The sequence below is a fragment of the Akebia trifoliata genome, chromosome 2, assembly GCF_017979445.1.
Source record: "Akebia trifoliata isolate Shusen 1 chromosome 2, ASM1797944v1, whole genome shotgun sequence".
Taxonomy (NCBI): domain Eukaryota; kingdom Viridiplantae; phylum Streptophyta; class Magnoliopsida; order Ranunculales; family Lardizabalaceae; genus Akebia; species Akebia trifoliata.
This window is the reverse complement of record NC_141376.1, coordinates 10,851,203-10,878,112: the sequence shown is the minus strand read 5'-3', so window position 1 is coordinate 10,878,112 and position 26,910 is coordinate 10,851,203. Positions and strand designations below refer to the sequence as shown.

Here is a 26,910-nt window from a genome sequence, read left to right as displayed (position 1 = left end):
AAGGATTTCTCTCCGTTTTTGGAGAGAGAAAACTCACATTTTTCTCTCCCCCAACTTAATAATCCAAACAAGAGAAATTGAGAGAAACTCATTTATTTTCTCTTCTCTTCCATAGGTTAAAGACAAGATTAAATCCCCCCTTGAATTGGTTAAAAATCATTTGTTTGAAAAATGTAAAGTTAATGGTTTATTATTATTTTACTTTTTTTTTTTTTTTTTTTTTGAGAGGGGGGGGGGGGGGGGGCGTTATGAAGGGTTTTCAGCTAAATTTTGAAGACGAGAGCCTTTAAATCATTTTTATGCTAGTCTTCCATAGTAGAATGAGGTCAATACTCATGAGTTTGAAAACACAAGCATCTCAAACATTCACCAAAACATGCGTGGATCTGTCTAAATTCACCCAATTGAAATTGTTAATCTAAAAACCAGAATAAAACAACAAGAGAAGACTAAACTCCCCTCCTATGTTCCACAAAGAGAATGCTGAACCTTCACCGTGACACGGTCCAAGAGCACGAAGAGATTCATCATCAATATGATGATTGGGAATGGAAACAGGAAGCACAACCAGGGTCTTCGTGGTCCAAGATAATACTTACATCAGTAACAACAATAAACTAGTGCCAATGAACCAGATGGCCACATCAAGGGATTTTCCATGCAAAAACCTAAACAGATATGCAGAAATTCAACAAAGAAACAGGAATATGGAATTTAATGAACAAAGTCATATTTTGTTAAGAACTCAAAAATACCATCAAACACATGCATCATAACAAAACTTAAATCACACAACTTGGAGCAGTTATATGGTGCTGAATAAAACATGAAAAAAACTAAAAAAACAAAATAAAAAAAAAGATGCTGACATGCTAAGTAAGGTAGTTCGTCTAAAGAAATTTTTTGTCTCGCTAACATGAATCATCAAGCAATGAATAAGTTTAAAGGTCATCCTTCAGCTCAACAAGAGCAGGCCATCCAATCAGGGAACGAAGCAACCCTTTTTTTCTTCCAAGACTGCAGATCTTTCACTACACCTCTTCACTCAGCCTCACATTATCCATTTTAGTCACCTGCCTTTCCAATCTTACTAGAAATTACAAATTCCAGTTGTACGTTTGTTTTTTTTATCCATCAAGTATATCTTCTCGGTAGTAAAGTATAACCGTTGAATCTTCCTGTCACAAGAATGTAGTCTTAAATCCGGCACCTCTAACATGGTAAAAATAAGTAAACATATGCAACACCAACCAAGTATGGGAAGCAACACCCCATCAGTTTCCATAACCGAAATACTGGCCTACCCTAAAAATTTGGGGTAGAGTTATACATCCAAAAGAGTAATTATTCTATCTTGATCATGTTTTCACTGTCAGTTAAAGACCATCAACTGGATCGAAAAGGAGCATTCAAAGTTGACCAAAAGCACCCCATGTTGGTCATTCAAGAACACATTTGTTTACCATTGGCTCAAATATTCAACTAACCTTTCATTGCAAGTCTCGGATTTTAGACCAAAAGAATCAAGTTATATAGCAAGTCTTCAATTCCCACATAAAAACACCAAACATCCCTACTTAGAAATATCCACGAAAATAAGTTCGAACAAGTGAGAGTTGCCTTTCACCCCAAGGTTAGTTCGTACCAACCAAAAGATCGTATAGCCCGAAAATAAGTTCGTATAAAAGAAAGTTGTGTTTCACCTCAAACGCTAGTTCGTAAAAGCAAAAGTTGCCCATAAATCCAAATGTAAATAAATGTATGTCAGAACTGTAGAAATGCCGATGGAAAAAAGAAACACTACACCTGAAAGGAATAACTTTCAACCATAGAAAATACCACACTAAAGAATCCATCATGTATAGGTGTACATTATAATCACACTCCAATATTTATCTAGACTTGAGATCACAATATTGTACATCAATGGTGAAAAGCAACCCATGAACCATAGTATTGGAGATCCAACATAGTTCACATCCTTGCTAATATGCAACCTGAAGATGTGCATCATTTACTACGCTTCAGTGAATCCATCTATTCACATAGGAACACAGATCTATGAATAGCATCAACATTTTCACACATTACGAACTTAAGAGGTTCCTCTTTTCAAACACCATTTAAAATTAATGGCCAAACCATCTTCTTGGTTGCCCTAAGAAGTTAACCCGTAAAATGTCTCATTCTTGGAACAATTATCTTAAAGTACCAAACCCGGAAGCATTCAATTTTGGGGTTACAGGATAAGAAATGCTTGAGTTGATATTCTTTAAAAGGTCTTCAATAAATCAAACCCTACATCCTACATCGACGATGTGAAGTTCCAATAATTCATGAAGAAATTGTTGAAGAAAATATAACACTCTCCAGTTTACCACCCCCACTACATCCCTTGGAGTTGTCTAAAACTTTTAGTAACCACTTCGATGTCTGAGATGTGTTGACAGCCGAAGATAACTTTGGAGTAACTACAAGCAAACTCACCTTAATAATATGTGTTTGGTCTTCTGCCATCTAAGTAGCCATCATGAGAGCTAGTACGACGACTAGAGTAGGCAGAGGAATAAGAACTTGTACCCACCTGAACAAAAGGGAAAAAAAAGAGAGTAAGAATTAAGAGTAACCAGGAAGTTGAGATTAGGGCTGCAACTTGGAAGGGCCAAACCCAAACCCGATGGCTTCAAACCTGAACCCGACCTTGGGTCAGGTTTGGGCAAAAAAAATTTGACCGAATCAAATTGGGTTGGATTCGAGCATAGACCTCAGGTTGCCCAAACCCAAACTTAATTTGGTTATAATTTAAAAAGATTTTTTAAATAATATCTTTGTTTCTTTCTCATTCACAATTCACATTTCAAACTTTAGTTAATCATCATCATCTTTTTCTTAACATTTACTTATAATTTCATGTATGTGAACTTTGAAATATATTTTTAGGACAAATAATTGTAAATTTTATATTTATTTATTTTTACATATCACTTATCTTTTTATAAGTCATTATGATTACTAAATTGGTTGGGCATGGGTTGAGCGTTTCATGCCCGAGGTCGAGTTGGGCACGAGCACTGGTTGGTGTTCGTTAAATGTGGGTTGGGCACGGGCTGATCCCCGACCCGCCCAAGTTGCAGTCCTAATTGAGATATGGGATATAACAATCTTCCAGAGGTGAAAAAATAAAGAAACACACATCTGTTCCAGTAGAGGCGTAATCCCTGGACATGTAATCCCGTCCATAGCTGGAGTACATTCCTCCAGCATCACCCCTGCTCAACTCATCTGCAAGAATTGTACTTGGTGAAGGCCTACTTCTGAATATCCATTATCAATCAAAATAATAGGAGGAATCATGTTTCATACCTCGGCTGTAACCCATATTTGACGTGCGTGTTTCATACAATCCATGAGAATGCCCAGAAGAAGTCCTACTACCCTCATATCCTGGATGAGAATCACGGCTCAACCTAGCATAATAATAATAGAAATCAACTGATCACGAAAAACAAACAGAAACATCCAGAGACAAAAACATTATAATGACCAAACAATAAATAAACCTTGTAGACTCGCTTCCATAAACACGATCACTATATGGAAAGTCTGTGTCACTCCCTCCGTAGTCAAAACGGGCTCTTGTCTGTTTAAGTGTAGGTTCAGCATATCGAGGATGAAATTCCTAAAAAAATCCAGAACTTCAATCAGTAAAATAAGGAAAATACGAGCACCTATACCAGGATTTCACACAAAGCCTAATTAAGTCTCTAACCGTTGTAGAATGAAGGCGCTTTGAGCCAGAACTAGAACCATAATCACGACTATGACTTTCGTGATAGCTTGAAGGTCGTTCTATATGTCTTCCGTAGCTTTCTTCAGCATAAACAGGAGGTGGTCTACGAGCAGCACTTCGAAAAGCACTCCGTGGTGGACTGTCCAGGTACCCTGATCCACGAGAAGGGTAAGAATCTCTATAGGACACACGTCTCTCAGTAGGAGCCCTAGTGACAAAATCAGATGGCCTATGAAAATCTTCATCATGCCGAACATATTCCCTCTTTGAACTGCTTTTGCTATAAGTTGGACCTGTCCAAAAATAAACAATACTGTTAACCAACCAACTACTCCAAAAGAACCATCTGTTGAAAAGGGGGAGAACTATGAATATATGAGGGTGGTCATGGGGCTTAACTGGGCCATGACACACCCGAGAGTGGAGGAAAATATACACTCAACACTCCCCCTCACCCATAAGGGTGGTAAGAATTGAACCTGTGACCTATACGAACCTAGCACTCTGATACCATGTTAACCACCCAACTACTCCAAAAGATCAATCTGTCGGAGATGGGGAGAACTATGAATATCATGGGGCTTAACTAGGGTATGACACACCCGAGAATGGAGGAAAATATACACTCAACAAAACTATAGCATAAGCCAAGCGGGAAAAAAACTCAAATAAAATAGAGCTAGTCAATATAGGTGTTACATACCGGGAGGCCTCCGATCAAAGGATCTCTCAAAAGAAGGGAGTCTCTGTCTGCTACCAATCCTATCCGGGACCACATCTGTGACTGTATATCTATCCCTAGAACCAAGTGACTGTTTAAAACCACCACTGTATGTTCTACGACTTGGAATACCTCGTCCACTGCGGCCTGCAAATCTCCATGAATCCATGCGAGATGCACCAGAGTTCCAGGAAGCCCTACCACCTCTTCCACCACCACGACCAACTATATAGCCTCCTCGAGCATGTTGGCCTAACTTACCTCTTTGGCGTGGCCTTGACAGCCTTGCTCTAACCTTGACCTGTAAATAATGTGTATATACACGTGAGTGCTAAGTTAATTGCATAAAAAATGTCATAAAAGTACCCATGTAGCATATACAGATGGAACAGCAACCAACCTTCTTATCACCATCACCAAGTTCAGCATTATTAATACCTTCAACACAAGCCACTGCTGCATCGTGTGTGTCAAATGTTATAAAACCAAAATCTGTTCTTTTAGCAGCCGGCATATTCCGGGCAAGTTCAACCTTTTCAACCTTCCCAAACATCTTGAGATGCTCTTTGACACGTTCCTCATCCCATATAGCAGGCAGACCATCAAGGAATACAGTCTTAACCTAAGAAGACAAACCAAGAAAATACCCATTTTAATCTTAAGAACCCTAATTCAAAATCACACTCAAAGAGCCAAGTAAATTTCCCAAAGAACATAAAAATTTGCAAACACGATTTATAGAAGGGTTTTGAACTTTTATAATTGATAATATGCATGCATGACCAAAAACATGTATGTTGACCCGACAACAACATTTATCAATGAATGAATGTTAAAAGAAGAATGATGTAAGAATCAAAAGCTACATACCAGTGCCATGATTTCATCATCTGGTTCAATGAAAGTATCTGCAAAAGCAATCTTGGCCGTCCTATCTGTTCCAAATAAAACATCCATCTTCTGCAAGTGCTTACATGCAACCAAGGCATCTGCCCGAGAAGAGAAATCCAGAAATGCAAACCCCCGATTTATTCCTTCATTTTTAGTGTCCTCAACCAATGTCAAATCTTCATAGTCATCAACACCATACTGTGCAAGCTTCTCTTTAAACTGTGAGGGAAACAAATTGACTCAACATACAAAAGCTCATATAGTGAGGGGGTGAAAAAACGAGAGAGCCAGAAAATGGGTTTGAACCTATAACACTAAGGTTACAACTCACAACCAAGCAAGCCATCCAACTAAACTATACTTACATCCTCCTTTGTCCATGTCTTGCATATGTTACCAACGAAAAGGGTATCACTGTCCTGACTTGGAGCTACCCCACACTGCTTCCCATTAATCTAGAACCCAAAATCCAAAGCCACATTACATCACAAGGAAAATCTCAAGAAGGATAAAATAAATTATAATAACAACCGTTATAATACCGTTGGATGCTTAAGTTCATTCACAGCACGCCGAGCCTGCTCAACAGTTGCAAAACGTAGGAACGCAAAGCCCTTATTCTTATAAGTCAAGGGGTTCTTCATAAGTCTAACTTCAGTGACCTCGCCAACTTGGCTAAAAACCTTCCTGAGATCCTCCTCAGTGGCATCACGATCGAGTCCTCCAACAAAGACCTCAAATTCCTTCCGCTTGCGCCGTTGTTTCACCATGTCATGGTGCTCCTCGTCATCCCCATCAACCTCCACACCATGTAATTCAGCTCTGCCACCTCCCTGCTCTTCCTCTGCAACTTCCATAAAACCTTCCATCATGTCATCTCCATCAATCCTCTCTTCGTAGAATTCTTCTTCCTCACATTCCATCTCCTCACGATGATCCTCCATCCCCATATTTGCCCCACCATCATCTTCCACCTCATACTGGGGATCATTGTCTTCGAGCTCCAACCGTTCCGATCTATCTACCTCGTTATAGTGATAACCCATCGGAACAAACTCTTTTTCTTTTTCCTCTAATGTAAACCATGAATCAGAAAATAAAATCAAATGAAATCAAATCATATTCAGATTTCTTTTTCATGACTCCTACTAAGATTCTACATTAGTCCAATTATAGGAACAAAAAAAAAAAAAAATTCTACAAATTTCTTCTTCAAGACTCCTACTAAGATTCTACACTAGTCCAATTTTACGAACAAAAAAAAATTCTACAAATTGCTTCTTCGGCAATTTGTTCAAATCTTCTTTCAATCTGTTAATTCAGATTTCTTCTTTGTGACTCCTACTAAGATTCTACATAAGTCCAATTATACCAAAAGAAAATTTTCCACAAATTTGTTCTTCACGACTCCTACTAAGATACTACACTAGTCCAATTACACGAACTAAAAAAAATAATCTTTTCTACAAATTTCTTCTTCGTGACTCCTACTAAGATTCTACACTTGTCCAATTATGCGAACAAAAAAAAGACATTTTATTCTTCAAATTTCTTCTTCAGGATTTGTTTTAATCTTCTTTCAAGAAATTAACCTGAAAGACTGGAACAACGCCTAGAATTAGAACGTTCCTTCGTTATTTTTCCAGAATTCTTACCTTAAACAATCTGAAAAAAAAGCATCTAGGGTTCCAAATTTCCTTCCAAAGATTTCTTCAAGACTACTTATCACAAACAAACCTGTAACTGTAGTAGTAAATTACACAAAATTCCTATTTTCTTCCATTACTAATGCTAGGGTTCATGAAATTTCAAGATTCAAGAACGCAATTGATCTCAAAAACAATCCAAACAGGATAGAATTTCACCTGTTTGATGAAGAAAGATTTAACAAGGTACCTTTCGAGGGAGGCGAAGTACAGTGTTCCTGATTTACTTCGTTGTTTGTGTTCTTGTGTTCGAAAGCTTCGGCTTCAGCTTCCATGGCTTCTTCTTTGGTCTCAGTCGAGGGTTTCGTAGCTGGTTTCTTCTTCAACGCGGTGGCTGTAGGAGGTCGTCTCACTGCGCGTGGAGGCATCTTCGAATGGATTAAGAACCAAAGCGAACCTAACCGAACCGAGCCGAGCCGAACCAAATTCAAGACGTTCTTTCTCTTATAAAAGGTAAAGCTGCTTGTTCTTCGTCCCTACATTGGGAAACTGTAAGGAAACCAGTGCGAAGGACTTTGGAATCTTGTGTTTTTATTTATTATTTTTTTTAAATTTTTTATTGACTGATTTATCTTGAGTTGACGATAATGATTGAATCGAAGCCGTTGATTTATTATGCTTATTATCTCGAGACGTGTTTAGAAAATTTTATGCGAGGGACTCTTTTATGGTGGCGGTCTAAAAAATCAACACGTGGCACATATTTATGTATTGTCGGATGAATGCCGATGACTGAACACCCCCCCCCCCTTCCCTTGCAGCTGACAAGTCATACTTGTACAATTGCACTCAAATCTCAAAATATATATACATGGGAACGGATCGAGGGACGTCTCACAAATCGGTTGAGAAACATATGTTTTTGCTTCGTTGGATTTGAGATATTAGACGACCTAGATTTCGTTTTAAAACAAAACGTGTGGCCATTTGGAAAACGTCTTTTATTTTAAAAGAATTGATGTATTTACAGAAAACTCCCTCAAATAAATGAAATATAAAATTTATTTTTGAAAAAAAAAAATTACATTCTATAAAGAAGACTACAAATCGAATCCCTCAACTAGAGACTAATCGCCCACAGATCAGAACCAATACAAAGAGCTCCCATTTCCATAGGGGGAGGTCCCATAGAGTCCTCTTGTTGAAGTAAGATGGGTTCAAAAGATCGCCAATAACCCATATTTCAATTGAGTCTCTTCTTCATCTAGTAGAGGATCCATCAGCCTCGACTTGATCGTCTTGGTCCTCCAAAAACTAGAATTCCTCCGTGATGAAGCATTTGAATTACATCTGGAGACCGCTCCTTTCTCACCTTTACTATAACTCAAATGCAAAGAACCCCAACTTTGATTTTGATGGAGATGGCAGTCATTTGACGATTCTTTCGATTGTCTTCTAATGGGTTCATTAACAATCTCATCATGATTGAGGTGAACAGATTCTTGGAACAAGACTTTGAGTTCCTTTTGTGAAACTTGTTGATTGCTTGGGCTCTCTCCGATTGGACAACAATCTTTGCAAAGCTCATCTTTCTCCCAGTAATTGTATCTCGATTTCTTACTACTATTGAGCTCCACACCTAACTCAACATCTCTTGTATCACTCTCATTGTTTTTTTTTTTCTTTTGGTTTCCATTAATTTTGAGAGCAAACTCTAGTGGCGGTCATTTGAATCAACGGATTTCATCATACGTTGACCTTAATGGTCGAAAAGGATGGGCTGAACTTTAGAGTGTTGTTCTTCTCCAGGAGCAGAAATCTTTTATCTATCACTTATTCGAAAATTTTGATTCGAATGGTAAATAAAAAAAGTGAATTATGTTGTCTTCTTATCTTTGTTTTCAATGAAGAGTGAGGGAAGAGTCCTCAGCCAACCATTTAAAAAAACAAGGCTTAAATTGCAGAGAAACAATGGTGGGTGATGAATGAGAGAGTTTTCTAAAAATACATTAATTCTTTTAAAAGATAGAGGGAGTTTTCTGTAAATATATTAAATCTTTTAAAATAAAAGACATTTTTCAGCTGGCTACACGTTTTGTTTTAAAACGAAATCCAAACCGTCTAATGTCCCAAATCCAACGCAACAAAAACATTTGTTTCTCAACCGGTTTGTGAGACGTGTATATATATATATATATATATATATATATATATATATGTTATTTGTACCCCCAACTTTTACTTATTACACTCCAATTTCTTAAATTATTTATCACTCCCAATTAAATATTAAATCACACTCTTCAAACATTACAAAGGTTTCGCTCAAATTGTAACAACATTACAAAACATTATAATACATGTTCAAACATTATAATACATGTTTATAATTATGATTAAGTTTATATAAAATCCTAAAATCAAAAATTAAAAGTCTAGCCAAAAAATTAAAACTCCTCAATCATCACTTATATTCTTCAATTTTAATTGGGATGTGATGAGTAAATGTTGGGGGTGCAATGCCATCTCAAAAAATTTCTATTTTTCCTAGCTATGGTGGACTTTATTGACTTAAGATTAAGGTGCAAAACATCAATTGTTTTTATAAAATTGATAGAAGAAGAAAGAAACACGTGATCCTAACTCTATAAGAAAAACATCCGACAATTGAAGATGAGGACATTTGGATCAGTGGGGCATATTAATGCTCATCAATTTGAAAACACAAGGTGTGTGTATAATACTAACCAAAACGTGGATGGGCATGTCTAAATCATCCGAAAAAGATAAGTGAAAAAATGACATGAGAATAACCATTCTTTCATTTTAATATAGAACGTTGGTCTCAAGTTTTTCTCTTTGATGATTAGAAATCAAAGGGCATTCATATTTCAATAAAAAACAATCATCGCAGAAGTCAATACCAGATGTCCATAAGCTTCTAGAATAGGAAAAGTGGTTAAGGAGACGAGAACATTCGTAGAACTATTTTTAGTAGAAGTTAATAAATGATAAATAATTTTTTTGAAGAAAAATCTTTTATTTATTGGGATATTTAATCTGTTTCCAAGTAGTGCCTTATTTAATAAATAAATTAATGTTTTTTTTTAATTACCCTTACTAAAAAAAGTGTTAAAATCTAAATCAATATTAATAGTATCACTTAATTATAGTTTGCCCCTTACAAGTAAATGTTGGTTTTGCCCTTGATCTCTGTGGAGACCTTTTTGAGCTTCCATTCCTTGAGATAAATAATACCTTAAAATGGATGGTTAGATTTCGGTCTTCAGGCTTCCTCCTTTGGTTGATGTTGATGTGAGTGGCTTTGACTCTTTAAAATGTTGAAGGTAGAAGGTAAAAGCCCCTGTATGGTGCCTGCCAAGGACCCTCCAAAGATTAAGTTAGTGGTAATGGAGTAAGAGATAATGGAGAAGAAGATAATGAATAGTGAAAGCACAAATTCTTTTTTTCTTCTAACTCCTTTTTAAAATGATTTTTCTAACCTTTTTCTCAATCTTTGAAAGTGGATTTTATAGTCCAAACTTAGGAACATGTATCATCACACAAGTAGTTTATAGGTGTCATGCTAGCGGGGGGTGAATTAGATGGAGGTTATTTGATTCTTTCTTGAGATTTGTGTTTACGCCTCATTAATACTGATACTTGAGTTTGATTAATACTGTCTCAATCCAATTAATCTTGAGTTGGTATGATTTATTATTTGGGAGTGAGTAAGTTAGAGAATGTCACACCCACCTCAGACTCTAACAAAAACTCATAGATATTATATTTAATGAAGGGATTTGACGCATGGGAGGATCCTTATCATATTAAAGTTATTGTCTTATTAGGGCATAGGTGATCAGACCGACCTCATAAGTATCTTGTGATGAAATATGTTGACCTACAATCCTATTCTTATCTCTAATCAAATTACCTCGATCTTTGATCTTTCATATTGTTCAATCAATTTGGGGGGAGTTATGTTGTGACTATCTTAACTGATGTCTTCCATTCCTTTATTACTTCGGTCGATACTGACTATGTGTCCCTGCTAAAGCCTACTTGTTATTTAATCTCTAGACCCATCCATTACCTTACATGCACATGTCCTTATCTTGGATGTGTGGCCAAAATGGTCTCCACAATCTCAATGGTAACTTTGACACAATTCACCTTATTTGGAAGAGTAAACTTCATGCCGAGACAATATAAGTTAAGATTGCTATCATCCACTTGATAAAGGGAACTCCAACATTTCAAACTAAGAATAAAAGTTCAAACCACTAAAGACACTTTAAATTCACACAAAGATTTCAAGAAATATTAACCTGTCATGATCAAACATTTGCTACAAGCCCACCACGAGTCATTTTTTAATGTCCAACGTGATTGGAGACACACACAATAGCATCCAACACCTAGTAAAATTGTGTTGTGTATCTAAGAAATTTGAAAAGACTAGTGTTATGGGAAGCCTGTGAATTTTTAAGAGGTTCTCAAAATTTTAATTTTGACTGGTTCTAGAGGCACTATTCTTTTTCTTCTTCCACTTCTCTAGCCACCACCACTGTTGTCATCCTTCAACACCCCCACCTCTAAAAATAGGGGAACAAAAGAAAGAAAAAGAAGATCAGGATATGTGAGTGAATGATTTTTGGAAAAAAAAAAAAAAAAGCAAAAGAAGAAAAAGAGAAGGGGGGGGGGGGGGAGGGAGGGAGAGAGAGAGTGTGAGAGAGAGAGAGATGTGATAGTGGTGATTAGAAAAGAAGAAAATATTGAGAGAGATGGGTTTAGATCCATATAGACAATGCTATGTGCACCTTGGATAAATTTAGCCAATTTAAAAATGGTCATCTCATTGATCTTAGAGACTATTGAATAATCATTCTCATAATGGATTATGAGGTCAATAATTCATTATTGATAACATTGTTTTCAATAAGTCAAATGCAAGTGAGCTAGGCATTATTTTTAATATAAAAAAATCGATTGATATTTAATTATTGGGTCAGGATCACTTGACTCCTAAGAATGACACATGAAAGAAACATATGATCCCAATCTTTTAAATACAAAATCCAATGATTTAAATTTATCTTCGGGATAAGAATCTCTAATATTTGTGTTATCAAGAAACTTGTAAATCTCAATCATTAGATTTTGTGTTTAAAGAATTAATATCATGTGTTTTTTTTTTTCATGAGTCATTATTAGGAGTCAACGGATCCCAATCATTATTATTTTATAAATACTTTTTCAAAAAGTATTTATCAATCGCAATTATTTGTATAATTTCAAATTAATTAATTATATATATTGTCCAACATCCAATTAACCAACGAGAACAGAGGGAAGAGAATTATACGTTACTTCGCATATGGTTTCCTTCTAATTTTTTTTTTCCTCACATGTGAAAAGGTTCCACGTGTATTTATTTTTCTTCCACATTTCACTATCACATTGGTTTGTTGGATGGCGTCCAACGACGTTTGACATTTTATACAACGCGGTTTGGCCCACGGTTCTAACTTATAACGGGCGCGATTGCGTTCGCATTCCGCAGTCCAAGTTGCCCGCGCTATCTTTGCAGTAACCCTGCCCGGAAGAGAAGAGAACTGCTTCGGTTCACGATCTCTTAGATCTCAAACCAGAAATCTCACAAATTCACTAATGGAGATCACTCAATCATCCCAATTGGAGCTGAAAGATCGCAGATTCGAAGCTTTGGGGGACTTACGAGTCATCCCTGATGAACTCATCTGCGCTATCTTGGAGAATCTATCTCATCGCGACATCGCTCGCCTTTCTTGCGTTAGCAGGTCTTCTATCCCTAATTGTCTCGCAAATTTTCTTCCTTTTTTTTCTGATTTCTATATATTCGAACAGTTTTATTGTCTTTAATACGTGGATCGATTGATTTCTAGGTTTTTAGAGTTCTCCATGTTTGATAGGTCACTGTTTGGTTAATTTTATTTAATTTTCTATTCTCTAATGGATAATTAACACATAATAAACGAAATTAAGATGCAAAATAACAACTCGCATTATTTGTAGATGGTGAAAACAAACATGAACTCACTTTCAATAACAAAAAGATAGGGCTCCAAACATAGTGGACTGGAATAACATAATTCGTTTAATCGACCCCAAATCTTTGGGAGAAAGCTTTGTTGATTCATTCCTCACAATCCTATATTTTATATTGTGATTAGCTAATTTTTCAAATTGAATATGAGAGTGTCTGGCTTCAGTGGCCAGTCTTAAATTCATTGAAGCTCAAGCTAGGACCAAATCTAACATGAGGCTTTTACAAATTGCGACCGTAATGAGGTCCCATTGGGTTTTTCATACAATTGATACTGTTGGATTGCTTCGGTTCCAAATGAAAAATGAAACCTTATGGATCTTATTCTCTTCAACAACATAGTTAAACTCTGCTTAATTGACCTAATTGTTGGGTCATCCACTCATCCTCAAATTTTGGAAATTTTGGCATTAAGGACCAACGAGGGACATGGCATGACTTATCAGAAACCCTTTCGGAATACCTAGGTGACAAAGCTGGGGCATCTAGAAAAGGCATTCGACATTTCCACTTTCTCCTTTAACTTGCAATTACCACATCGTATTTTTTGATCCATGCCAATAATTAATGATCGTCTTTCAGATAAAATCAGAGATTTGGAGCACACTCCTTGACTTGTTTTAAATTATGAAATATTTTTTCCGATCTTTGAAGTACCACACAGAGTTGGAATCCATGGAATGTAAGAGAATGTGGCTGCTGATGCTCCTGAGATTTGCATTTACTATTTTTGAATCGATAGGTGACAAAACACTGCTACAATCTCAGAAGGAAAAAAGAAAGAAAGAAAGAAAATGTAAACATGAAGCCAAAGAATAGCCCAAGACAGAGCCCTTATACTAGATATTGTGTTCAACTTACAGTGTATAGCAATTAATAGATCTGGATTAATTGTCCACTTCAAGGCGACAATCCCTTTATAATAAAAGAGATAAACAAAGACTGGAATAGCAGATTTTTTTTCTTAATGTTTCTCCCACTAGAACAATTACTTCTGGGCTAAAGCCCACGCCAAAATAAATATCTCCTGCAACGATCTTACCCTAAGACGCCTAACATCCATATTTTTACTCAAAGTAGGAAAAACTCTAAAAAAATTACTACAACAGTAATTTAAAATATTTTAACTCCAACAACTAGTTTTTATTTATTTATTATTTTTTTTACCAAAATAGGAAACTTAAGAATGGGAGCATAACACCCTGATTGAACAATTTTTCCTGCTTAACTGGTCTATCTGGTATTCTATCGGAGAGGAGGAACTTAACTATTGAACTGAAATATTGGGATTACATCATTGCATTTCACAAACATTCTTAATGGCTGCTGGTCTACCTTTCAGGTGAGCTTATAATCGTTTTTCTTTAGCCTAGGTCTGTTTGTTGCAACTTTAATGGTTATCGTTCAATGGGCTGGTAAATGGTTGACAATTGTTAGGGTCTATTTGAATGGGTATATGGGCATAAGGCAGAGGCAGGCACAACAGCACAACTATTCTGGGGTCCATCCAAATAGTCCCTTAGTTCTATCCTCATAAATTTGGTCGTCTTGGATTATTTCATACTAATGCATAGAAGCTTAGTTCTTCATTTGCTACCATGAAGTGCATTGATCCCTTTACACTTAATAAAACTTCATTAATTATTTCATTATTTTTTGTGAATTTGCAGTGTGATGTACATACTATGCAATGAAGAACCTCTGTGGATGACTCTATGCCTTAAGAGTTCAAGCAACGGTCCGCTTGAATATAAGGGTTCCTGGAAAAAGACGACACTGTACCAGTATGTATTGATGATTCATGTTTATGTGCCATTGGTTTTCTAAAGACCTCACTCAATTTTTGAGTTCTGGACGTTTCAAATTGATGACTGCTGTTTGCTGTTTTGCCAGACACCATATTCCTGATGAATTTGCAGAGTCTTGCAGAAAGCCTCTGCATTTCAATGGTAATACACCATTTTGCTTTATTGGTTCTTGTCTGCTCACAATATTTTCTTTTAAGACACTTTTTTAAACCAATATCCAGAACATTCTCATCGTAATGAGCTCTGTTAATATTTTACCATGCCAGTGTTTTATTCTAAACACATCACTAATGGGGCTACTTTTCTGCAGGATTCAATTCTTTATTCCTATACAAAAGAATATACAGATGTTTTACCACATTGGGTGCATTCTATATGGACAAAGGAGAGGTGGAGAGGAAGAAAGATCTCTCTCTAGAAGAGTTTCATCACAAGTATGATTGTCAGAAACCGGTTAGTCTTTTACAAATTGTTTTAGTGTTCATATGTCTTTTGGAATGAACTTACCAATGTGAAGAGAAACTATCGATATGGATTCACACATTGACTTGGAGATCAACCTCAAATATATCTTTTTCTTATTTTACTTTCCAAAATATATCTCAATTTTTTTTCTTTTGCATAAGCTGAAATGGTAATGGGTTGAAAACTCACCTTCACCAATTGCCTACCAAAAAGCTGACAAGCCATCATTTTCCAATTCTATCCCAGGTTTTGCTTACTTCATTGGCTGAAACTTGGCCTGCAAGAAACACTTGGACAATTGAGCAACTATTGTGCAATTATGGAGATACTAAATTCAAGATCTCGCAAAGGAGTTCAAGGAAAATCATTATGAAATTCAAGGATTATGTCTCATACATGAAACTCCAGCATGATGAAGACCCTCTGTACATTTTTGATGACAAGGTTCTTCTATGTTTCTTGAGATATTTTTAAAGTCCAGAGTTTCTTACTGTTAATTGAAATTACTGACTCCGAATTCTTACAGTTTGGGGAAGTTGCACCGACTTTGTTGAAAGACTACAACGTGCCTCATATATTCCAAGAAGACTTTTTCGATGTCTTGGATAGAGATCAACGGCCACCTTTTAGATGGCTAATCATTGGGCCAGAGAGGTCTGGTGCATCTTGGCATGTTGATCCAGCTCTCACCAGTGCTTGGAACACTCTCCTGCATGGGCGAAAAAGGTAAATCTTATGATGGACTGGCTATCAATTCTTCCTCCTCATGTTGTCATCCTGCTTTATTAGATGCAATGATAATATAATTAGTTACCTTTATATCAGTGTTACCTGTTAATGGATTATAAACTTGCTTGCATTCTCCTATGGACTTATCAAAGCTTGTGAGGGAACCAAATTTAAATTCCTTGCCTCCTCATATAAATTGGGGAAAAATTGAAGCCTACACAAGAACCATGCTAATCAACTGGACAGTCCTCCTTGACCCTGACGTCCTTCATTACCTTGCTAATCAACTTGAATAGATATATTTTGCATTACCTTTAAGATTCCATGTATCAGGAGGGTCGTCATTTTAGGATGTTCATAAAGGTCATCGAATTTCTTTCTTATCCTTTCACCCATCATATATAGTGATGCACCTGTTATTCTCTCACTTTGTTTTGTGCATTTTCAGTATGCATAAAAGTTTCTTTAGTTTTGACTGTTATTGATTTTATGTGGAGGGTTTTTTTTCCCTCTTAATTACTAACTTATCTTTCACATGTTTTACCAACCATAGTTGATAAATATGGCGTCTGAATGGTACTTGATGTTTTAATAGGTGGGCACTGTACCCTCCTGGTAAAGTACCTCCAGGTGTTACAGTACATGTAAACGAAGAAGATGGTGATGTCAACGTTGATACTCCATCATCTTTGCAGGTATTCTTCCCTAGTCGTGATGATTCCCAAAACCATTAGACTAATTTTGTTTCTCTCTCATTTTGAATAGTGTTATTTGATTATGAAAGATACTAAGTATTATGTTGCTCTGTTTTGCATTTTCACAGTGGTGGCTTGATATTTATCCGCTGCTTGCGGACCAGGACAGGCCAATAGAGGCCACCCAACTACCTGGTGAGACAATATTTGTCCCTAGTGGATGGTGGCATTGTGTGTTAAATCTGGAAACCACAATTGCTGTTACCCAAAACTTTGTAAACTCAAAAAACTTTGAGTTTGTATGTCTGGATATGGCTCCTGGTTATCGCCATAAAGGAGTTTGCCGTGCTGGATTGCTTGCTGTTGATGATGGAAGTTCTGTTAATGCCAAAAAGAATGCATCCTGTGATATAGATCTGCCAAATTACCCAGACACGATAAGGAAAGAGAAGAGGCTCAAAGTTTCCAAATCTGGGGAACACTCACATGTTGATGATGACTGTGATGAAATTGCTACAAATGGGGCCATAAAAAGTTACAACAACTTTCAGTCTCAAGATTTCTCTTATGATATAGATTTCTTATCCTTGTTTCTAGAAGAAGAGAGAGACCATTACAACTCTATTTGGAGTCCAAGCAATTGCATAGGACAAAGAGAAATGAGGCAATGGTTACACAAGCTTTGGGTTCAAAAACCAGGGATGAGAAATTTAATATGGAAGGTAATATTTGATTTTTATTTATTTATTCTTCAACCGATCACTGTTGCCAACTTCCATGTGTACAACTGCACAGTTAGTTGACCATCCTCATGATTGTTGATTCAATGAGTGCCTGGTATTTTTACTTACATGAAAGATTTATGTTAATACTTATGCATGAATCTGCCCATAGATCAACTCTGCATTGATTCTTTCAGCTACTGCATCTCTTTTTCATGATACTTTTATTTCATGTTCTGATATTACTTAGGGAGCTTGTCTAGCACTCAATGCAGACAAATGGTCTGCATGCATGGAAGAAATTTGTGCTTTCCACAATTTGCCTTCTCCATTGAACGATGAGAAGCTTCCTGTGGGCACAGGTAGCAATCCTGTAAGTGACTTCCCTTTGTTATCTATTTATTGTTTGAGTATGCAAGCAAGGGTTTTGCTAATGTGTGCCCTTAGTGCACATGAAAGTGCAACAAATACACCTTGGGAATAAGCATCTAGGGGTATTTTTGGTAAAAAAAAACTTTTCAGAGGGCATTTTTGGTACAATTTTTTTTTCTCAAGTATATTTAATGCACTTTAACATATTCCCTTAGAGCACATGTTAACAAAACCCTTCAAGCAATTAAGCTGCCAGATCACATACACCCGAATAGGGTTAATACCTCTATCTAAATGAAGAAGGAATAAGATCTCAACCGCAAATCTCATCCTTGGGAGTTTTTCAGCATGGGAAATTCTCAAGAGATTTTTGTTGTTGTTGCTATTCATGATTTTTTATTGGAAAAATAGTGAAATACTCGTAGAAGGAATGTACACTAGGCATCTCAGATTTGATGATCCTATATTTAGATGGGAACATATTATAATCTAGTATTTATAGCTTTGCTTTGTGTAATCTATTGTGATAGGGGTGAGAGTTTTGCTCACCTCTATTCCACCTTGATTTTCCTTTGTATACCAGTAATCCTTTTTGAACAGGTCTCAACATGTAATATGTAATCTGTGTAAATATCTCAACAGGTTTATCTCACTGCTGATTGTGTAATTAAGATCTACGTCGAAGGAGGTCTGGAATCTTCTATACATGGTTTGGGTTCCGAGGTATCATCTAAATTTCTACCTTATTTTGTTTCATCGTCTTTTTCCATATAAATTTGGTGAATTTTCTGTTGCATGCTTGCAGCTTGAGTTCTACAGTCTTCTTCATAAAGTCAACTCCCCTCTGAAAAACCACATTCCTGATGTTTTGGTGAGCGGAATACTCTACCAAGAAAATGGGTCTTATAGAACTGTGCCATGGGATGGAAAAGGAATACCAGATGTAATTGCTACCAACAACCTGATTATAGATGAGTGTACAACAGATGGTTTTCCTTTCGGTGTATGGAGCAAGAAACAATTTGAATGTAGAAAAGCTGGGATGCCAATAAATGATTCTCTCCATTCAGTTGGATGCACAACCATATGGCCATATATAATAATTAAAAGATGCAAAGGGGATATATTTGCTAATTTGTGAGTTACTTTTCTTTACTTCAGTTTAAATGGAGAGAAGCTCGATGTTTAACCTTTTTCATATCTTACAGAAACTAATGTTTATGGTGTCTAGTAATTTCGCTTGATGTTCTTTCAAAATTTTCTTTTTCAGGAGAGATGCATTGTCATGGAATGATGTCCTAAATCTAGCTTCATTTTTGGGAGATCAACTGCGTAATCTTCATCTCTTGCCCCTGCCATCTTTTCATAATTTCATGTACGATGAACAGAAGATGGGTTCGAAGATGCATTCAGTGAATGTTTTAGAGGAAGCTGTTGATGAGAGGTCTAGTATTCCAGGAGAATGGGGTCTTTTTATTGAAACTATGACGAGGAGGAAAAAGGACATCACAAGTCGCTTGGCTAAATGGTATGTCCTCACTTGTAACAGGAAACACCTTATTGATCTCTAAGTTTTAAGTGGCAGCACACCAACAGTGGTTTTTCAATGGCTAATTGTTAACTATGATTGGGTATCATGACATGTGAATATGCAAGATGGCTATTGAGTTGGCAGTCCCAACCTAGCTAAAAAGATGGCTTTTGAGTTTAATGTAGATCTCTCATATTACGCAATCAACCTGATCAAGGGAACTTAACTATTCAATCTATTTAATTCTTCGGATGGCTGAACAATTCTGGTGAAAAGTCTAGGAAAAAAATATAGATTGGATGGTTTCCATCGTCTAATTAGTTAGAATTTTTGACCTTTGAGATCTTATAGCTCAAGGTGGTAGGGTGGCACCCTTTGAGTGGTGGGTCCTCACAACTGCATCTATGTCGTGTTTGATGATATCCTATTTATAGGTGAAAATTATCCTCTTTTCAGTTGACTCTATAAAATTTATCTCCAATAAGAACTCGGTGCCTTCCAAAAGTTCAAATACCCTGGCATAACCTTTCATTCTGTGGTAGACTAATTGTACATCTGGTGGTGATTATTCTGCATAGTATATGTTGCTTGAAGCCAATGCATGGATTTCATTCTGTTGTTTATTCATTTACAATTATTAATATTCACATTTTCCGTGGTCCTTCAACTTGGATTTTCTATGGAACTAAATATTTCTTTCTAGGAAGGTTTATACTTTTAATTACAATTATTAATGGTGATACACTTGGTGTCATAATTATTGACTAGGGACGTGAAATCCATCTTTTTTGTATTCTACATGATTCGAGATTAGGCATTATTAAGTGGATCAATAAGAATGCTCTGACATTTCAGTTGCAATTTGCAGGGGTGATTCTATTCCAAGCAGTCTCATAGAAAAAGTTGTGGAATATATCCCAGAAGATCTTTCAATGTTGCTTAACATGTTTAAGGTCCCATCTCTAATCATTATTTTTTCTTCTTCATAATTTCATGAACATTTGATCTTTTGTTATTTGCAATATCTGATATTTAGTGTTGTTTTAGGATGAAAGTGGCATATACAAGGTTTGCAAGTCTTCCAGTTGGATACATTCAGATATTATGGACGACAATATTTACATGGAACCGTGTTCTGTTAGTTCTTGCTCTGATGATAATTCCCCAGATACTAGCCTGGAGACTAATGGTTTGGTCAACGGCTATAAAAGCAATGGAGAGCAGAGGAATTGGCGTCCTAGCTACATCCTTGACTTCAGTGACCTGTCTATAGGTGAATCCTTTTTCACTTGTTTTGTTTCATTTTGGGCTGTAGAAAAATGTTCCCTTTAAGTTACTTAGGTGATTAATGCTTTAGTATGGAGAGATACATGCCTCAGTATGAGAAGATGGAAAAAAGCCATCTTCCATGCCTGTGTTTGTGGTAGTGAAGCTGGTGGGTTTGGTTTCCACGTAGGGGTTTTTTTTTACCCATTTTAGATAAGTCGGAACATATGGTGGATGCTGTAGTCAAATCACAAGGACTGAAGGGTTTTGACCACCCAATCTGGTCGATGGTCTCCTTTCTGTATCCCTTAAAATCAGAGCATAATGTATCTGGAATGGATCATCATCCCATCTTGATTGGACCTCTATTTCTTCTTTGATTGTTTCTTTAAATGAACTTGTAAAATTTCCCTAGGAGCCCACAGATGTACAATTAGTCTAAAGCAACGAGATTCTGTTAGAGTAATATTTTTCCAAGGGAATAGTATGTTTCAGTCACATTTTTGGATCTTGCCTAATGTGGAAGGATTTTGAAGGGAAAAAAATTGTGTATAAAAGTGTTGTCTATGCATCTCTAAATATAAAATGCATCCATGTAACTTACCCACTAATTATCTAATTAGTAATATTGAATTAGAAACAATTGATTTATCTCCTGCAGGCGATCCTATATGCGATTTGATTCCAATACATCTGGATGTCTTTAGAGGAGATTCACATCTGCTTCAGCGGTTTCTGGAAAGCTACAAACTCCCTTTGATGAGAAGAATATCACCAAATGAACCAGTAGAGGATAACAATAAGTTTGGTCGACTATCATACCATACCATGTAAGTAGGCAAATATGTTATTTTATCTATTTTGGTCTGGTCTCTGAGGAAATATTATTTGATTAATACACCTCTGAGTCAAGTCATGACGTGGATGATTTGATTTTCCTTTGAAATTACTGAAATATTGTTTATCTGAGTGTCCTGGAACTAACTCACGAAGCGGTTGCGCATTTTGATGTAATTATTTGATTAAATTGATTTTTGATTGATATATATATATATTTGCAGGTGCTATTGTATCTTGCATGAGGATAATGTTTTGGGAGCCATCTTTAGTTTATGGAAGGAACTGAGAATGGCCAAGTCATGGGAAGAAGTTGAAGAAACTGTGTGGGGAGAGTTGAACAAATATGAAGGCTTCTGTTGACTATATCGCCCATTGGTCCATACAACTGGCCAGTTCATGTTCAACACTTGGATTTTTATTGAAATCCATGGGCAAATCGGTAACTATTCATCACTAATTATACTGATGTTCCTCAATTACAGATTATATGAATGTTTTGTATATGTTTTCTGGCATGTTTTTGACCAACTCAGATATGATTGTTTTAAAAATCATTGTTACAAGTTTTATTTTAGTCTAAAGTAAATAATTTGTTGCACTGAATGGAATGTTTGATTGTACATATGTGGTCTTTTCCATACTAGTAAATTAGTTTCCCTTTTTCTATATGGATCACATGCATATTGACGTGCCAATCCACACGTTCGACTTGGATGGGCCCTGGTCCAAATCAGACTAATCAGAGTAACCAAGTGGATTGGCCACCTGTTGATATGTTCGATTTTTTAGATGTCTATTTTGAATATTAAAATTAAAATTAATAGGTAGGTTCAATATTTATTTTTTAGTTTCTCAGATGGAGGCATCAAACATTTGCTAAAATAGTGTTTGATAAGAGCCTTGATGTTCTTTGAGATGGGGGAGAGAGAATTCCGGGATTTCACCAATTCTTAGATTTAGATTAATCAATCGTAGGATGCCCATGTGTATCGAGGGTTTCTTTAACATTAGGGTTTTTGTGAACTAGGGATGCTCTTAATACACGCTTGATTATTTCATTGGTTCATTGTTAGATAATAGGTTTTCTCTTCTTTTTTTCTTTTGAACTGTCAAGGTGAAATTATATTTGATGATATGGCCTTATGGGTCAGCTCTCACTGGATCATTTATTTATTTAGATTTTAGACACGAACCAAGTAATTACACGATAGGAACATGTTGGAAGAGAAATACTTGTCAACTATATAGTCCTAAATTTTTTCCAGATTTGTCCAAAAATTTATAAAAATTCTGTGTGTAAGGGATCATCCGGTTAAATCGTGGATGGATTAATCAATGATTTATCGAATAATCATTAAATATGATAATATTTTCACCTTTCAATTTCAAATTTTTAATTTTCTTTCAGCCTTTAAATCTGAAGGACAACATAGGATTTCAAGTGAGGTTGCAGAGTATCTACGCACACTTAATAAATGCATTTTAATTTAAATTGCTTATTTCACCCGTTTTAAGGTACCGATCCATTTTTTTCTTCTCTCTCTCTCTCATTCATTTATTCTTCTTCTTTGCATCTAGAAATGTTTCAATAAAGATTTTAGGTTTTGATCTTACTTATTTTTCTTAACGTTACACTTTCAATCAAGTTGAAGTCATTCACATGTGAAAGTTTTGTTTGATAGTTACCTATCTAATCTATTTAGTAATATTTAGTATGTACCTAATGAATTTTATAAAACAAGTTCGGTCTGAATCTATTAAATAAAATTTGTCAAAAAATCTGTCGAGTTCTTCGATTCAAAATTATCATTTTGAAGTTTTAATAGTAGGTTTTTCATCTTCCTTGATGATTAATTGTAAAAAATTAAAAGAAATTTTAAAGAAATAAGATTACTTAAAGAAAAAAAAAATCTTAAAACCCAATCTCCATTAATTTAACCTCTCACAAAACTTACAAGGGGATGAATAAGAAGAAGAAGAAGAGGGAGGGAGGAAGGAAGAAGTGAATCTTAGATTTTTTGTTTGGTAGGTGATGGTGTGTGCAACAAGTCAAAACAAAAGGGTAAAATGATATTATTATTATTATTATTTTTTGTGACAGAAGTCACGTTAGTAAGTACAATTTGCCATTGTAGTGTGTGCAAATAGAAGACTCTTTTGGGAATAAACTCATAAATAGTTTTTGTATAAGAGAAATATTTTCCTTATTAACTTAGTAAGATTTTAAGCCTTTCTAAGGGTGGTTTTGCTCAAATGGATTACGAGTTGAGTTTACGACCTCAACAATCCAACACCACAACTCTCTAAGTTTATTTGAGAATAAAAAATATAATTTCTTTTGAGTCTCATCTAAGATTTTGAAAATGGATAGTTATTGAACTTTCACCTAACTCACAAATTTAAAATTGAAATTCAACAACGAAAAATAATTTTTTTTAAAAAAATTTTCTTTAAAATTTATAGAATTTTGTCCTCTACAACCCTGAAACATCGGATCTAAAACTTTTTGGATGCCACAAGGTGATACCTTGGACTCTAAATGAGGGTGAAATCCTTACAAAATAAGGCAAGTCGGACTCTTTGTATAATCTTTGAAACCTTCCCATACTTATCCGAATTGATTGAAATAATCTGATTTCCAACCTGGTTCAAATAATTCGTTGTTTGTCTTGCTTGTCAATTAAAAAGTCTTTTTTTCCCCCTTTTTTTAATGAGTTTATCTCATCATTATCCAGTGTACCTGCTCAACAACAGGTCCTTGATCTCTGACCTTTCTTGTCAATTATATAAATAGAGCTCATACCACCGCACCAAATTTTATTTATCATTTTTTATTATAATAATAATAATAATTAATTAATCAAATTATACATAATACATCAAAAAACATGAAAAATATACAGAGTTACTATTGCCATGCCAACTTTTACTAACACCACACCAACTTTGGTGATTTACATAAGAATTAGTGTGGCATTAGTAAAAGTTGGTGTGCCAATTGAAGCTCTAAAAAACAAATAATGTAGTTGGGACGGCATTCTGAATCAGTCCTTAAAGAACATAAGAACTTTTCTTACTTGAGTAGAGCTCAAAATCAAAGAGCTTCTTTGAAGATGAAGAAGACATAGTTATTTATGCTTACTACCTACTTTTATTCTTTATTTGTATTCCAAATAATGTGATCCACATAGACATCACATTTGACCATAAAATGAGTTTTTCTCACTATGATGATTATCTCTACCATAACTCTATTGATTTTTTTTACATTAAAAAATATATGGAAATTTGACTTTTAAGTGAGATTTTCGAATATAAATTCCATAGTCATAATCATCATTGAAGCCTTCCCCCAAAGATTTGGAATTGGCTAAACAAATCACGTTCCTCCAATCCATTTTGTCTAGATCCACAGTTTTTAATATTTTTTAAAAGAGATTTACCAGACAGACCTATTTGTTATAATTTTATTATAAAAACTCCCTTACTTTATCAAGTTCGTTACTTAAACAAATCTTACTTTATGAATCATGCTAGCATGACTAACTTAGCAAGATTTCAAATCTTGCTAAGGATCGTTGGGCTCACATGGATTATCAAATTAGAAATCTAACGACATAGACTTGTAAATTTCACAGATTCATCGAAAAACTAAGATTAAAAAAAAAAAAAAAAAATTGAGCTTGATCGTAGGTGTTGAAAATGGATGGCTACTAAACACCGAAATTTAAAACTAAAATTCAACTGTGGAAATTAACTTTTTTGTTTTTTTTTGTTTTTTTTTTAATTCTTAGAATTTTGTCCTCTATAAACCTATGGCATCAAATCATATTTTTGGATGCCACAAATTGATGCGGTTATAATACACTCCAAGGTATGTTAAGTAACAAATTAACGTCATAAATTTGAACTTTATGAGATGGATTATCACTCCAGGGTTTGCTTGTTAACAAACTTGATAAATTGAGATTTGATAGGTAACAAACTTCATAAAGTAAGGTTCCGGTGGAGTTGTCATAATTTCAAGGGAGTTTTTGTAATAAAAATACAACAATTGGGTTTGTCAGGTAAACTCTCCCTTTTTTTTATTAGTATCCATGTATTTTGTTATCGAAAATGTGTTTATATCTGCTTCTACTATTTCCGTCTCTAGTCTACCTTTAAATTCATCAAGTTTGTTTTTGTTCTCCTACTTGGATTACAAGATTCAGGTACCTTTTAAGGGGTCTTTGAATCATGATGACATGTGGGTAAATATCCTTAGTGCAGCATTTTTATCTTCATAATGATCAAATTGGACGGTCTGGGTTTTTTAATTCTCAATTCAAGTCAATTTTCCAATAAGGTTAAGCAATTTCATGATAGATTGATCTTTAGTTATATTAACAACCCCTATACCGTTGACTTGTCCAACTTAACATCATCATGGTCCCTACAACTGGAAGTACAAATAAGATGTAATCATTATGGACCCGACAGGGTGGCTCAATGACAATTTCGGATCCAATAAACGGTGAGAATCCATAGGTTGTGTGTTTGATACCCAATATAAGTAATATTTCCTTAGAGCCACTCGTGAGGTGCTCCCTCACTTACTTGGTGCATGTGATGTGTGGGCGTTGCACATGCTCGAGGGAGGGACCCATATGTCTTGGCTCTGACCCCTCCTCCTCCCTCCCCCCCCCCTCCTCCTCCCTCCTTACGTAAGTCCGTACATCCTAATAGATATTTTAAAAAATAAGATGTAATCTCTTAGAGTAGCGTAAAGGGTAAAATTAGTAACTCATTGAGACCTTACACGTGTCCCGTTGAGAACATGAATTGGAGAGTATAGGAGATTTCGAAGAGCAAGTGCTACATAGGATGAGCTAATAATTCAGTTCTGCTCGTCAAAAGAGCAGGACATAGATCAAAGTCTGCCCTGACTACTAGGGTAACATGGATTGAAGTCTGCCCTAACTAGTAGGGCAGACTAAATCTGAGTTTTCATGCAATTTTTTGTTTCGCTCACCAAGATATGAAATTCAAGGAAGAATCCAATGATTCTTGGAATACGTTAAGGAATGTTCCATTTACTAAGTAAGATCTCTATGATCGTGAGATATTACAAGATCAAATCCTGAATAAGGGGGAAACCTTGATCTTAAGGGTGGGATATATAATAGAGGTAGGATCGAGGGAGAGATGATCTTTTTGATCTCTGGAGATGAAGAGAGAGAGAGGAGCAACATCTTTTCGAGAATTCTAATTTGATTGTTAGAGAATTATTGACAGGCAGCACACCGGTGCTAATAGGATCAATGAGCATCTTTGGAGCAACAGTAGAGTAGATCAAGATAAGCCCAA

The 26,910-nt window shown here is 35.6% G+C and overlaps 2 protein-coding genes across 4 annotated transcripts; one reads left to right on the top strand and one right to left on the bottom strand.

Moving 5' to 3' along the window:
- Positions 1-254: 254 nt before the first annotated feature.
- LOC147409501 (uncharacterized) lies at positions 255-7,614 on the bottom strand. 2 transcript variants are annotated; one of them, XM_086429699.1, is made up of 12 exons: positions 7,299-7,614; positions 5,945-6,474; positions 5,768-5,857; positions 5,382-5,621; positions 4,912-5,133; positions 4,494-4,812; positions 3,770-4,083; positions 3,561-3,679; positions 3,364-3,467; positions 3,194-3,282; positions 2,488-2,584; positions 255-668 (listed from the first exon to the last, which is right to left on the bottom strand). In XM_086429699.1, exons 1-11 carry the CDS (start codon positions 7,474-7,476, stop codon positions 2,489-2,491), a joined length of 2,301 nt encoding a protein of 766 aa, XP_086285825.1. In that variant the 5' UTR covers positions 7,477-7,614; the 3' UTR covers positions 255-668; position 2,488. The 2 variants fall into 2 exon arrangements, with proteins under 2 accessions (XP_086285825.1, XP_086285819.1); XM_086429693.1 differs by lacking the exon at positions 255-668 and having other exon boundaries at positions 1,803-2,584.
- Positions 7,615-12,604: 4,990 nt separating this feature from the next.
- LOC147409500 (putative glycosyltransferase) lies at positions 12,605-22,175 on the top strand. 2 transcript variants are annotated; one of them, XM_086429687.1, is made up of 17 exons: positions 12,736-12,870; positions 14,312-14,478; positions 14,807-14,920; positions 15,030-15,085; positions 15,255-15,397; positions 15,656-15,853; positions 15,936-16,135; positions 16,734-16,833; positions 16,962-17,555; positions 17,806-17,928; positions 18,570-18,650; positions 18,733-19,064; positions 19,198-19,455; positions 20,327-20,411; positions 20,506-20,731; positions 21,386-21,554; positions 21,786-22,175. In XM_086429687.1, exons 2-17 carry the CDS (start codon positions 14,456-14,458, stop codon positions 21,922-21,924), a joined length of 2,841 nt encoding a protein of 946 aa, XP_086285813.1. In that variant the 5' UTR covers positions 12,736-12,870; positions 14,312-14,455; the 3' UTR covers positions 21,925-22,175. The 2 variants fall into 2 exon arrangements, with proteins under 2 accessions (XP_086285807.1, XP_086285813.1); XM_086429681.1 differs by lacking the exon at positions 14,312-14,478 and having other exon boundaries at positions 12,605-12,870.
- The last annotated feature ends 4,735 nt before the right edge of the window (positions 22,176-26,910 follow it).

Bases quoted from the DNA above. Each gene is read 5' to 3' on its own strand.
- LOC147409500 (XM_086429681.1), top strand. From the start codon at position 12,722: ATGGAGATCACTCAATCATCCCAATTGGAGCTGAAAGATCGCAGATTC. The intron at 12,871-14,806 runs GTCTTCTATCCC...GTGAATTTGCAG, and splicing joins CGCCTTTCTTGCGTTAGCAG to TGTGATGTACATACTATGCA. The intron at 20,732-21,385 runs GTGAATCCTTTT...TATCTCCTGCAG, and splicing joins CTTCAGTGACCTGTCTATAG to GCGATCCTATATGCGATTTG.
- LOC147409501 (XM_086429699.1), bottom strand. From the start codon at position 7,476: ATGCCTCCACGCGCAGTGAGACGACCTCCTACAGCCACCGCGTTGAAG. The intron at 3,680-3,769 runs GTTAGAGACTTA...GGATTTTTTTAG, and splicing joins AGCGCCTTCATTCTACAACG to GAATTTCATCCTCGATATGC. The intron at 3,283-3,363 runs GTATGAAACATG...CAATTCTTGCAG, and splicing joins AAATATGGGTTACAGCCGAG to ATGAGTTGAGCAGGGGTGAT.